Below are 12190 nucleotides of genomic sequence, written 5' to 3' on the forward strand. Positions count from 1 at the left end.
GGCTTTAATCTGACCTCGGGTACTTTCTGTGTGAAGTCTGTGCGTTCTCCCTGTGATTGCCTTCGCGATGTGGAAAGGATATTTCCAGCAATGAGAGTATAGGATCAGAGGACACAGACTTAGAATAAAAGGATGTATCTTTAGAATGGAGATGAGGAGGAATATCTTTAGCCAGTGGGTGGTGAATCGGTAAAATTCATTGGCAAGGTTTCAAGGTCTGTTTATTGTCACATTTACCAATTAAGGTACAGTGAAATTCGATTACCATTCGGTACTTTTAAAGCAGAGATTGATCGATTCTTGATTAGTAAAGGTGACAAAGGCTACAGGGAGAAGACCGGAGAATGTGATTGAAAGGGAAAGATAGATCAGCCATGATTGAGTGGTGGAGTAGACTCAATGGGCCAAATGGCCTAATTCTGCTCCTTGGTCTCATGATGTTATGGGAGCTCAGGTTTCCTCCCACATCCCAAAGTAAATTGTGAATTGGCCTCTGTAAATTGCCCCTGAGGTGTAAGGATGAGAAAGTGGGATAACATAGAACTAGTGTGAATGGGTGATCATAAGTTCTTGGAGCAGAATTAGGCCATTCGGGACATCAAGGCTACTCTGCCATTCAATCGTGGTTGATCTATCTTTCCCTCTCAACCCCATTCTCCTGCCTTGTCCCCATGACCCCTGTCACCCTTACTAATCAAGCATCTGTCAATCTTCGCCTTAAAAATATCCATTGGCTTGGCCTCCACAGCCGTCTGTGGCAATGAGTGCCACAGGTTCACCACCCTCTGACTAAAGAAATTCCTCCTCATCTCCTATCTAAGGTTTTGTCCTTTTATTCTGAGGCTATGGCCTCTGGTCCTAGATTTTCCCACCAGTGGAAACATTGTCTCCACACTTGCTCTATCCAGGCCTGATGGGCCTGTCGATGGTTGGCATGGATTCGTTGGCCTGTAAAGCCTATTTCCATGTGGTTCTTTCAATCAGTCCAATCAATACGGTAATTATTAGCTGAATATGGAATTATTAGCTGAATATTGAATACACGAGGAGATATTGGAATGTTGGTGCCTTGTATTGTTGCCTGTATAACAGGTATAACAGTATAACAGAGCTTTATTTGTCGTTCGGTACCGAAGTACCGAACGAAACTACATAGCAGTCATAGAAAAAAAAAAGAACACAAGACACATAACCCCAACACAAACGTCCATCACAGTGACTCCAAACACCCCCTCACTGTGATGGAGGCAACAAAACTTCCCCTCTCTTCCCCACGCCCACGGACAGACAGCTCGTCCCCGACCGACCCGCACAGTCCCCGCACCGGGCGCTGAAACGTCTCGCGGCCGAACCAGGCGATGAAAGGCCCGCGACCAAGCCTTGCGCAGCTAAGTCCCGCAGCCGAGCCGCACCAGCGGTGAAAAGTCCCGCAGCCGAGCCGCACCGGGCGGTGTTAAGAGTGGGGCATTTTTATTTGCCACCAAACTTGTGATGATCGAAACTGAAATGTGAAAAAAAGAATCAATTATTAGAAAACATATAAATGGATAAAATGTCGTGAAAAACAAGACCAAGTAAAAATTGGTTTCTTTCCAAAATTGAATGTGGGTGACTCTATCACCCATTATAATAGTGGGAGCAGCAGTGATGGGTTACAATTCTTCATTGATTTTACTTTAGTTTAATTTAGAGGTACAGCACAGAAACAGGCCCTTCGGCCCACCGAGTCCATGCTGACCAGCGATCCCCATAAAGGAGCACTACTCGACACACCAGAGATAATTTACAATCTTTATCAAAGCCCATTAACCTGCAAAAACCTATACGTCTTTGGAGTGTGGGAGGAAACAGGAGCACCCGAGGAGAACCCACTCAGTCAGAGGGAGAACGTACAAACTCTATACTGACAATACCCGTAATCAGGATCGAACCCGGGTCTCTGGCGCTGTAAAGCAGCAACTCTACCACTGCGCAACTGTGCTGGCCGATTTTCTGATGAGCAGAACGCAAGCTGGAAGTAGGGAATGTGATCAGCCATTTTTAACTTTGCTGAGAATAGTGGCCTGTGGACCTGTAGTATAATAAGATAACTGCAGATGCTGGTACAAATTGAAGGTTTTTATTCACAAAATGCTGGAGTAACTCAGCAGGTCAGGCAGCATCTCGGGAGAGAAGGAATGGGTGACGTTTCGGGTCGAGACCCTTCTTCAGACTGATGTCAGGGGGGCGGGACAAAGGAAGGATATAGGTGGAGACAGGAAGATAGAGAGAGAACTGGCAAGGAGGAGGGGACGGGAGGGACAGAGGAACTATCTAAAGTTGATATCCTTCCTTTGTCTCGCCCCCCTGACATCAGTCTGAAGAAGGGTTTCGACCCGAAACGTCACCCATTCCTTCTCTCCCGAGATGCTGCCTGACCTGCTGAGTTACTCCAGCATTTTGTGAATAAAGGCCTGTGGACCTGGTTGAGTTGGGTACATCAACTTTAAATTATTCATTGGGAAATAAAAGTGAAAGCCGAAAGACTGTATTGCATGAGCCAAGACCAAAGTAGTGCAAAAGAAAAGTCTAGATAAATCAGGAACTAAAAGTTATGAGATATTATAATTACAAAGAGTCACAGGGAACTATAATTGCTGAAAACGTGAGGAACACAGTGGGCCAGGCAGCATCTGTGAAGGATCTAGAAAATGGGTCCAGACCCAAATTGTCAACTGTCCATTCTTTCCGCAGATACTGCCTGACCACCCAGTTCCTCCTGCACTTTGTGTTTTACTCATAATTACAAAGAAGGCCTTTTGACAACCGGCTCTTTGTTTTCTCTGGAGCTTTGGAAGCTGAGGGGAGATCTGATAAAAATATATAAAAGTATCAGTGGCATAGATACTTTAGACAGTCAGAACCTATTTCCCAGAGTGGAAACACCAAAGACTAAAGGACACAGCTTTAAGAGGTTTAAAGCAGACGTGTTGGGCAAGTTTTTATACACAGAGGCTGCCATGCCTGTAACGCACTGCCGGGGTAGTGGTGAGGCAGATACGATAGTGGCATTTGAGCGGCAGGGACAGACATTCGTTGCTCCCAATGTGCCCTCCTTTACATCGGCGAGACAGAGCATAGCCTAGGCGACAGTCTTGCCAAACACTTGCACTCTGTCCAGCAAGGCCTGCTGGATCTTGTAATGTAATCCTAGATGTCCAGGTAACATTCTTCCTCCCACATCCCAAAGTCGTGGGGGTTTGAAGGTTAATTGGCCTCTTTAAATTGCCTCTAATTTGCAGGGAGTGGATAAGAAAGGTGGATAACATAAAACTAGTGTGAACTGGTGATCGACAATCAACGTGGACTCGGTGGGCCGAAGAGCCTGCTTCCATGGTGTATCTCTAAACTAACCAAAATATTCATTCCTAATGTGTGGTGCATTCAACCTATGATATTCCAGTGCGTGGTATTTACAGTGCAATACTTACCAAACTCGTTATCTGGGAACAGGCATGTCTCGCCATCTCATTTGATGCAACAGGGACTGTGTAGGTAGAGTAGCACTAGAACAGTTGGTTTCTCTCAGCTGTACAGTGTAGGCTATTGAACCAAAATGTACACAATAAGTCAGTTCATTGTTAATCAGCTGAACAGAACAAACTGTTTCCCTGCAGTGCCACATGCAGCACTTGTGCTAGACATTGAAAGACTAAAAATATTTATTTAATGAAACGCTTGTTCAGGCTGAATTAAACGGTGGAATGAATTTGAGCTAATCTAACTGTTCTCAAGTTAATTTTGCAATTAATAAAACTGGTCCTCTCAAATTGTTCATCGAGATATATTTAAAAAATCAACAGGCACATTAGTGAATGCTGGAGTACACAGTTTTGAAATAGAACAGTTCTACAAAAGGGTAAGGAGTTTAGAGATACAGCATAGAAACTGAGTCGACACTGACCACTGAGTCCACACTGTCCATAATGTTTTCTACATTATCCTCTGCTCTCATCCACTCTATACACAATATGGGGAATTTTACAGTTAAAGATTGTGCAAACTCCATGCAGACAGCACCCAAGGCTAGGTTTGAACCTGGGTCTCTGGCACTGTGAGGCAGCAGCCCTACCAGTTGCACCAATGTGCTGCCCTTCTGCGTAATATGAGTATAAGAGTCAGGATGTCGTGATGCAACTCTACAAGACTTTGGTTGGGCTACATTTGGAGTATTGTGTGTAGTTCTGGTTGCCCCATTACAGGAAGGATATGAAGACTTTGGAGAGAGTACAGAGGAGGTTTACCAGAATACCCCCTAGGTTAGAGATATTAGGTACAAGAAGTTGGACAAAGTTAGATTGTTTCCCTGGAATGCTGGAGGTTGAGGGCAGATCTGATAGAAGTATATCAAATTGTGAAAGGCACAAATAGAGTAGACAGTGAGAACAGCCAGGGTGGAAATGCCAGAGCCTGGAGCGGCGAGAGAGGTGAGAATATGAGGGGTAAAGTTTAAAGGAGATGTGTGAGGACAAGTTTGCACACAGAGAGTAATGAGTGCCTGGAATTTGCAACCAAAGGTGGTGGCAGAGGCAGATTAATTTACAACATGCAAATACAATAGGCATGTCGGAGGCCTTTAGACAGGCACATGGATATGAAGGGATGTGGATCATGTGCAGGCAGATGATATTAGTTTAACTTGGCACCATATTCGTCACAGACATTGAGGGCCGAAGGGCGTGTTCCTGTGCTGTCCTGATTTATGTTCTCTAATCTTCTATTAGGGTAGGCTTGTGTAAAACACCAGGTGTTGTCACGGATAATGGTTTTGCTTGCTTTGATAGAATTGTCTCAGGGACTAGATGTTGTGTCTGACCAGGTGCAAGCTCGTGATCAAATTTGCAGACAAATTGTTCATTAAATTTTTTTTAAAGTGTAGATTCTCGAATTCTGAAAGAAAACAAAAGATTAGGGAAACAGAAACAGCTGAGTGTTTCCAGCATTTTTCATTTTAGAGAAAGATTGATAAGATTGCGTCTTTAAAATGTCTTAGCTGGCTTGGCGTGTTGACATTATTTGTTCCATCAAATGCAAAGTAACTCAATATATACAATGTGATCTCTCGCTGTTTATGTGACTTTTGGAAATTGACTGCTTTGATCGACTATTAAACTAAAGTGACTACACCATTGAAGTAATTTATTGGGTTTCTTTTTTTATGAGGATGTGAAAGCCTCCACATAAATGCAGGTTCATTTTAAGCTGATTGTGCAATGAGTGCTTCAAACATAGAACAGTACAGCACAGGAACAGGCCCTGCGGCCCACTCCAAAGACGTACAGGTATGTAGGTTAATTGGCTTGGTGTATGCGTAAATGGTCCCTAGTAGTAGGATAGTGTTAATGTGTGGGGATCGCTGGTCGGTGCAGACCCGGTGGGCCGAAGGGCCTGTTTCCGCGCTGTATCTCTAAACTTGAGAGACTCTTGCCAGATTGTTTGCTGCTGCAGATGTTACGTGATGATGGCACATTGTTGCCACCTCTTGGCAGAAGGTAAACATTGCTCTGCTGCTTTTCGGAGCCCAGTTCCACAAGGACAAAACAAGAGTTAAGAGTGTAAGAAGGAACTGCTGATGTTGGTTTAAACTGAAGATAGACACAAAAAGCTGGAGTAACTCAGCGGGACAGGCAGCATCTCTGGAGAGTAGGAAAGGGTGATTAGTTGTCATATGTACCGAAACATAATTAATGTTTTTGTATTGGAACAGAATGTCAGATATGTCAACATCTAACTTCCTGGAAATCTTGGACATTCATCGACACAAAATGCTGGAGTAACTCAGCGGGACAGGCAGCATCTCTGGATAGAATGAATGGGTGATGTTTCCGGTCGAGACCCTTCTTCAGAATGGACCTTCATGTTTGGACCTTCATGTTTGATCGCAAGTCTGCAGAGGTCCAAACACAGGAAAAGTGACGTTTCTGTACCTCCTGTCTGCCGAGCCTTCCCCACAATACAATACAATACAATACAATATATCTTTATTGTCATTGTACCCAGGGGTACAACGAGATTGGGAATGCGCCTCCCATACGATGCAATAATTTAAGTAATTTAGACAGCAGCAACCCAATGAAACGAAACAGTTGTAACAGTTTTGGACAGGGTAAAGTGCAAGTTAATCTATGCGTTGTGGCCATCCGGCTCAGCAGGACCGGTTCATAGCAGCTATGGCCCTGGGGATGAAGCTGTTCCTGAGTCTGGAGGTGCGGGCGTAGAAGGCCTTGTATCGTCTGCCCGATGGAAGGAGTTCGAACAGACTGTTGCAGGGGTGTGAAGAGTCTTTGTGGATGCTGGTGGCTTTTCTGAGGCATCGTGTGTTGTAGATGCCCTCCAAGTCTGGTAGCTGTGTTCCGATGGCCCTCTGAGCTCTATGGACTACCCGCTGTAGAGCTTTCCTTTCTGCCTCCGTGCAGCTGAGGTACCACACAGGGATGCCATGCGTTAGGATGCTCTCTATGGTGCAGCGGTAGAAGGTCGTCAGCAGCTGTTGGGGTAGACCAGACTTTTTCAGTGTTCTTAAGTAGAACAGTCTTTGTTGTGCCTTCTTGACCAGCGCAGCAGTGTTATTGGACCATGTTAGGTCCTCCGAAATGTGAGTGCCCAGAAACTTGAAGCTGGACACTCTCTCCACACTGTCCCCGTTGATAGAGATCGGGGCATATTCCCCGTTATGTGACCTACGGAAGTTGATGATCAGCTCCTTGGTCTTGGTGGTATTTAGGGACAGGTTGTTATCCGAGCACCAGTCCGCCAGGTTCTGCACCTCCGCTCTATAGTTTGTTTCATCCCCGTTGGTGATCAGCCCGATCACCGTTGTGTCATCTGCAAACTTGACAATGGTGTTGGTGTCGAATGCAGGAACACAGTCGTGTGTGAAGAGGGAGTAGAGCATGGGGCTCAGAACACAGCCCTGTGGTGTGCCGGTACTCAGGGTGATAGTGGAGGACAGGTGCGGGCCCATTCTCACTGCCTGCGGTCGTTCCAGCAGGAAGTCCAGGATCCAGTCACACAATGACGAGCTGAGGCCTAGCTGGTGGAGTTTGGTGATGAGCTTGGTGGGGATGACCGTGTTGAAGGCGGAGCTATAGTCTATGAATAGCATCCTCACGTACGTGCCCTGTCTCTCTAGGTGAGTCAGGACAGTGTGAAGAGCCAGAGAGATGGCGTCCTCTGTGGATCTATTTGCCCTGTATGCAAATTGATGTGGGTCCAGTGAGTCAGGGATGCTGGATTTGATGTGTGAGAGGACCAGCCTCTCAAAGCACTTCATGACTATCGGCGTTAGGGCAACCGGGCGGTAGTCGTTCAGGTTGGAGATCTTTGCTTTTTTCGGCACCGGAACTATGATAGCCGACTTCAGGCACTTGGGGACCGTAGCCAGAGATAATGACAGGTTAAAGATCCTGGTGAATACCTCAGCCAGCTGTTCAGCACAGTCCTTCAGTACCCTTCCTTGAACTCCATCCGGTCCTGCAGCCTTGCGTGGGTTGACCCTTTGCAGAGCGCGTTGTACCTCCTGTGTGCTCAGTTGCAAGACCTGTCCCACCGCCTCGGCTGGGGTTCTTTCACTCAAGGTGGTTTTGCCAGTTTCAAAGCGAACAAAGAAGGTGTTAAGCTCGTTGGTCAGTGCCATATCGCTGTGGGGGCAGGCAGGGCTGCTCTTGTAGCCAGTGATGTCCCTGACACCCTGCCACATGCTTCTAGTGTCCGTGGTGTTGAACATCCACATTAGACACCGGCTCAAGAAGGCAGCATCTACCATCAAGGATCCTCACCATCGGGGCCGTGTCCTCTTCTCACTACTACTGTCAGGCAGGAGGTACAGATGCCTGAGGTCCCACACCACCAGGTTCAGGTACAACTACTTATCTGCATCCACCAAGTTCTTGAACCAACCTGCACAACCCTGACCCTAACCAGAGTGAGGCCAAATGCAATTTGGAGGAAGAGCATCTGATATTTTGCTTCGGCAGCTTACAGCCCAGGGGTATGATATTGATTTCTCTAACTTCGTCACCCCTGCATTCCATCTCTCTTCACCCCTCCCCCACCCAAATCACACCAGCTTTTCATTCTAACCTAGAAAACAGCTGACAATGGCCCATTTCCTTTATCATTTTTACTTTTTTGCACATCTTTTATTCATTTGTTTTATGTCTCCCTACATCATCGTTTATATCTCTTGTTTCACTTTCCCGTGACTATCAGTCTGAAGAAAGGGTCTCGACCCGAAAGGTCACCCATTGCTTCTCTCCAGAAATGCTGCCTGTCCCACTGAGTTACTCCAGCATTTTGTGTCTAGCTTCATTTTAAACCTGCATCTGCAGTTCCTTCCTACACAATCCTAATCCTACTTTGGCAACGGAACACTACAGGGCCACATCTTGCATCACCATTGCTTCATTTTCTAAATGTATTTTGCACTAATGTTGCATTTTTCCCCCCACTGTTTTTCTTTTTACTGTCTTGCAGAATGTTACATATAATTAATGTTTTTGAGCGTTTGTCTGAGTCTCTGTGCCTGTGATGTTGCTGCAAGCAAGATTTTCATTGCACCTGAGCCTCGCTGTACTTGTGCATTTGACAATAAACTTAACTTAACTTGACTGGACTTGTAATGCTAGCTGTGAACGTCTGAAGAACCACCAGCTAAGTCTGAGCTCAGCCCTACCTTGTAATTGAAGATAATGTGGACGTGTTCCATGTAATAACATGGTGTGTGCAATTGATTTAATACCCGTGGAAAATGTGATGATATTATCGTAAATGTGACTGTTATCAATGTGATGGGAGTAATGTGAGTGGGACAATTTATCACCATTCATTGGTATTTGTTCTTAAATCTTCTTCCCATGAAATTAATGTAATTATTCATCCTAACCCCCTTATCATGTTACTGTACCTGGTGTAAGGCTTGCCTTTTCTCTCTCGCGATAAGACTGGAGCCATCTGTTGTACGTCACTCTGCTGTTGCAGTTTGTCAGTTCCATATAACACATCTGTCCAGGATCTGTCTCTGAGACCTTCCAGTAAACTGAATTTCTGATGACAGGTGCAGCATTTGCTGTTACATAATCTGTTTGTGGGAGCCTGAAACAATAAAAAAAACATAAACTAGAGGGAAGGAAATAGGTGTAGACAACGAAAACAAGAATCTTATTTGTCTGAACTGCATAGAACATACAACAGTACAGCACAGGAACCGGCCCTTCAGCCCGCAATGTCTGCGCCGAACATGATACCAAGTTAACCTGATCTCATCTGCCTGCTCATGATCCATATTCCTCCATTCCCTGCATATCCATGTGTCCATCTAAAAACCTCTTTAATGCCACTATCACATCTTCCTCCACCACCATTCAAGAGAGAGCTAGATAGAGCTCTTAAGGATAGCGGAGTCAGGAGGATATGGGGAGAAGGCAGGAACGGGGTACTGAATGAGAATGAGCAGCCATGATCACATTGAATGGCGGTGCTGGCTCGAAGGGCCGAATGGCCTCCTCCTGCATCTATTGTCTATTGTCATTCTCGGCAGCACATTTGAAACACACACCACCCCTTGCACATCTCCACTAAACTTTGGCCCTCTCACCTTATGCCCTCTAGTCTTTGACATTTCTATCCTACGAAACAGGTTCTGATTGTCAACCCTCTCTATGCTTCTCAGAATTTTATATATCTCAATCGTTTTTATATCTTATATACTTTTAATGTACATGTATAATTTTAAAATTATTCTGACGGTTTCATAATGTGAGCTCCTCTAATTTATATCAGAGCAAACATACTTCAGATAGCAATACAAATTAAACTTTCGTTTTTCACAGCAATTATGCTACATTTTCTACTTAAATCTAAATCTTATCAGAATTTGAGCTTTGAATGTGCATGCAAACCACTAACTTCTATTAACTTTTTATTTGATTTACTGCAACCCTTAACACTTCTTGCACTAAATCCCAAGACTCACACCTGTAATAATAATAATAATAATAATGCATTATATTTATATAGCGCTTTTCATATACTCAAAGACGCTTTACAGAGATCATTGGCAACTGACACAATCAACTGCCACTTCACCAGAAAAAGAAATATTTTTGGTATATGTCAAATTACATTCCATAGCAAGTAGTTGCTTTGGTGCTTCAAATATCCGTTAAAGTCTACATTCTCATCATTGGCTCTAGGAACAGTCACGGATATCTCCAGAAAAATAAATCTGGTTATGAATCAGATAGAATCATGTTTTCTTCCAACAACTTTGTTGCCACATTAAACAAAATACAGATGAGAGGAAAATAATTTGCCCTATAATCCTTTCACCCTCTCTGAAATCAGTGGGGTTTACTGGAAGCCCAGGAAGAGGATACATTGAAATACTGGAGGTTTACTGACGATAAATACAAGATTAGACACAAAATGCTGGAGTAACTCAGCGGGACAGGCAGCATCTCGGGAGAGAAGGGATGGGTGACGTTTCAGGTCGACGAGACCCTTCTTCAGACCGTGCTTCAGTCTGAAGACGGGTCTCGACCCGAAACATCACCTATTCCTTCTCTCCAGAGTTACTCCAGCAATTTGTGTCTATATTCAGTTTAAACCAGCATCTCCAGTTCCTTCCTGCACATAAATTCAAGATTCTCTTGATTGACAGTAGATGAGTGAGAGACCTGAATTTCTGGCACACAAACAAATAGATGACAATGGCTTAATTAAGAATTGCCAGCAGTTACTAGCAAAATATAGCCAAATTCCACATCGACGTATTATTGACCTGAAATATTAATTCTATTTTGCTCTCCTTAGGTGGAATGGTCAATTCTTTGGAAGATCAAAAAAACACTGCATAGGTACATTAATAAGATGGAGTAATGACCCTAACAATGACACAATCAAATTCCATCAGTAATCAAGAGGTGATGTATTTTGAAGAAGTTAGGATGGCATGGTGGTGCAGCAGTAGAGTTGCTGCCTTACAGCGCCAGAGACCTGGGTTCGATCCTGACTACTCTGTACTGAGTTTGTATGTTCTCCCTGTGACCACGTGGGTTTTCTCCGGGTACTCCTTTTTTTCTCCCACACTCCAAAAACATACAGGTTTGTAGGCTAATTAGATTAGGTAAAATTGTAAATTGTCCCTTGTGCGTGTAGGATAGTGTTGGTGTGTGGGGAACGTTGGTCAGCGTGGACTTGGAGGGCCGAAAGGCCTGTTTCCGCCCTGTATCTCTAAACTAAACTAAACTAAACGAATAAAATCTCGGCAAAGCTTGATCCTTTCGAGGTGGTGGGAGATGGAAAGTTTTGGTGCCCGGAATGTGTCTGAGGAAGGGTACCAACCTGAAACATCAACTGTCCATTCCCTCCACAGATGCAGAGTTTCTCCAACACCTTGTTGTGTTTTGTTTATTGAAGGCAGTTTCTCAGGCTGATTAATCTGACAAAAGGAAAAGCTAATAGAACTCTAGGTTTTCCCTCAAGAGGCTGGCACATATTGTGGTTGATTGAGCAGTGTCGACCATGACCCGACATTGCCCTACAGATGTAATATGGGTAAAATACATGTGCAAGATATTGAAATACCTTGACCAACATTACTAGCAAAAAAGTTTGTGTGTGTATCTTTTTAAAAATGACTACTTTTTCCTTTCAAGTAATAAGGTACAACAAGTAATCTTGTCACAAAATGCTGGAGTAACTCAGCAGGACAGGCAGCACCTCTGGAAAGAAAGAATGGGTGACATTTCGGGTCAGCGTTTTGTGTCTATCTTCGGTGTATAACCATCATCTGCATTTCCTTCCTACACAAGAAATCTTGTCATACCTGTCGGAGGTCCGTGGAAAGTCTGCTTCTAATGTTCTTCGTGGGATATAAAGGCTGTCTTCTAGATAATTCATTTTAGACAGAAAGGTAGCTTACTGTTACAATCGTGCTGACTGCTCACTGTAACCTGAAATGTTTGCTTGATTGGTCGTTACCAACAAGGTTTCCATAGCAACTGCAACAGGAAACTGCAAAATAAATAACACATTTTGCAGTCGAGTGTAATCTAAGCAATCTGGTTAGTTGCTTAGATGTTGCATCTTTAAAATACGATTGTTACATGTTAAGGTATTTGTATATGTGCATTTAGTTGTTTTATACATT

At 44.1% G+C, this 12190-nt stretch overlaps 1 protein-coding gene across 1 annotated transcript; it reads right to left on the bottom strand.

Annotated features, from left to right (window-relative positions):
• Positions 1–682: 682 nt before the first annotated feature.
• LOC144607303 (tektin bundle-interacting protein 1-like) lies at positions 683–11979 on the bottom strand. Its single transcript, XM_078424045.1, has 4 exons — positions 11867–11979; positions 8945–9132; positions 3471–3582; positions 683–1501 (listed from the first exon to the last, which is right to left on the bottom strand). The coding sequence occupies exons 1-3, from the start codon at positions 11938–11940 to the stop codon at positions 3479–3481; spliced, it is 366 nt and encodes a 121-aa protein (XP_078280171.1). The 5' UTR covers positions 11941–11979; the 3' UTR covers positions 683–1501; positions 3471–3478.
• Between the last annotated feature and the right edge of the window lie 211 nt (positions 11980–12190).

The sequence above is a fragment of the Rhinoraja longicauda genome, chromosome 28, assembly GCF_053455715.1.
Source record: "Rhinoraja longicauda isolate Sanriku21f chromosome 28, sRhiLon1.1, whole genome shotgun sequence".
Lineage (NCBI taxonomy): Eukaryota > Metazoa > Chordata > Chondrichthyes > Rajiformes > Arhynchobatidae > Rhinoraja > Rhinoraja longicauda.

What these genes read in the sequence shown, in the direction of transcription:
- LOC144607303 (XM_078424045.1), bottom strand. Translation starts at nt 11,940, where the DNA reads ATGAATTATCTAGAAGACAGCCTTTATATCCCACGAAGAACATTAGAA. An exon ending in TTTCCACGGACCTCCGACAG is followed by an intron (nt 9,133 to 11,866) that starts GTATGACAAGAT and finishes TTATTGTTTCAG; the next exon opens with GCTCCCACAAACAGATTATG. An exon ending in AAAGGCAAGCCTTACACCAG is followed by an intron (nt 3,583 to 8,944) that starts GTACAGTAACAT and finishes TTGGTTCAATAG; the next exon opens with CCTACACTGTACAGCTGAGA.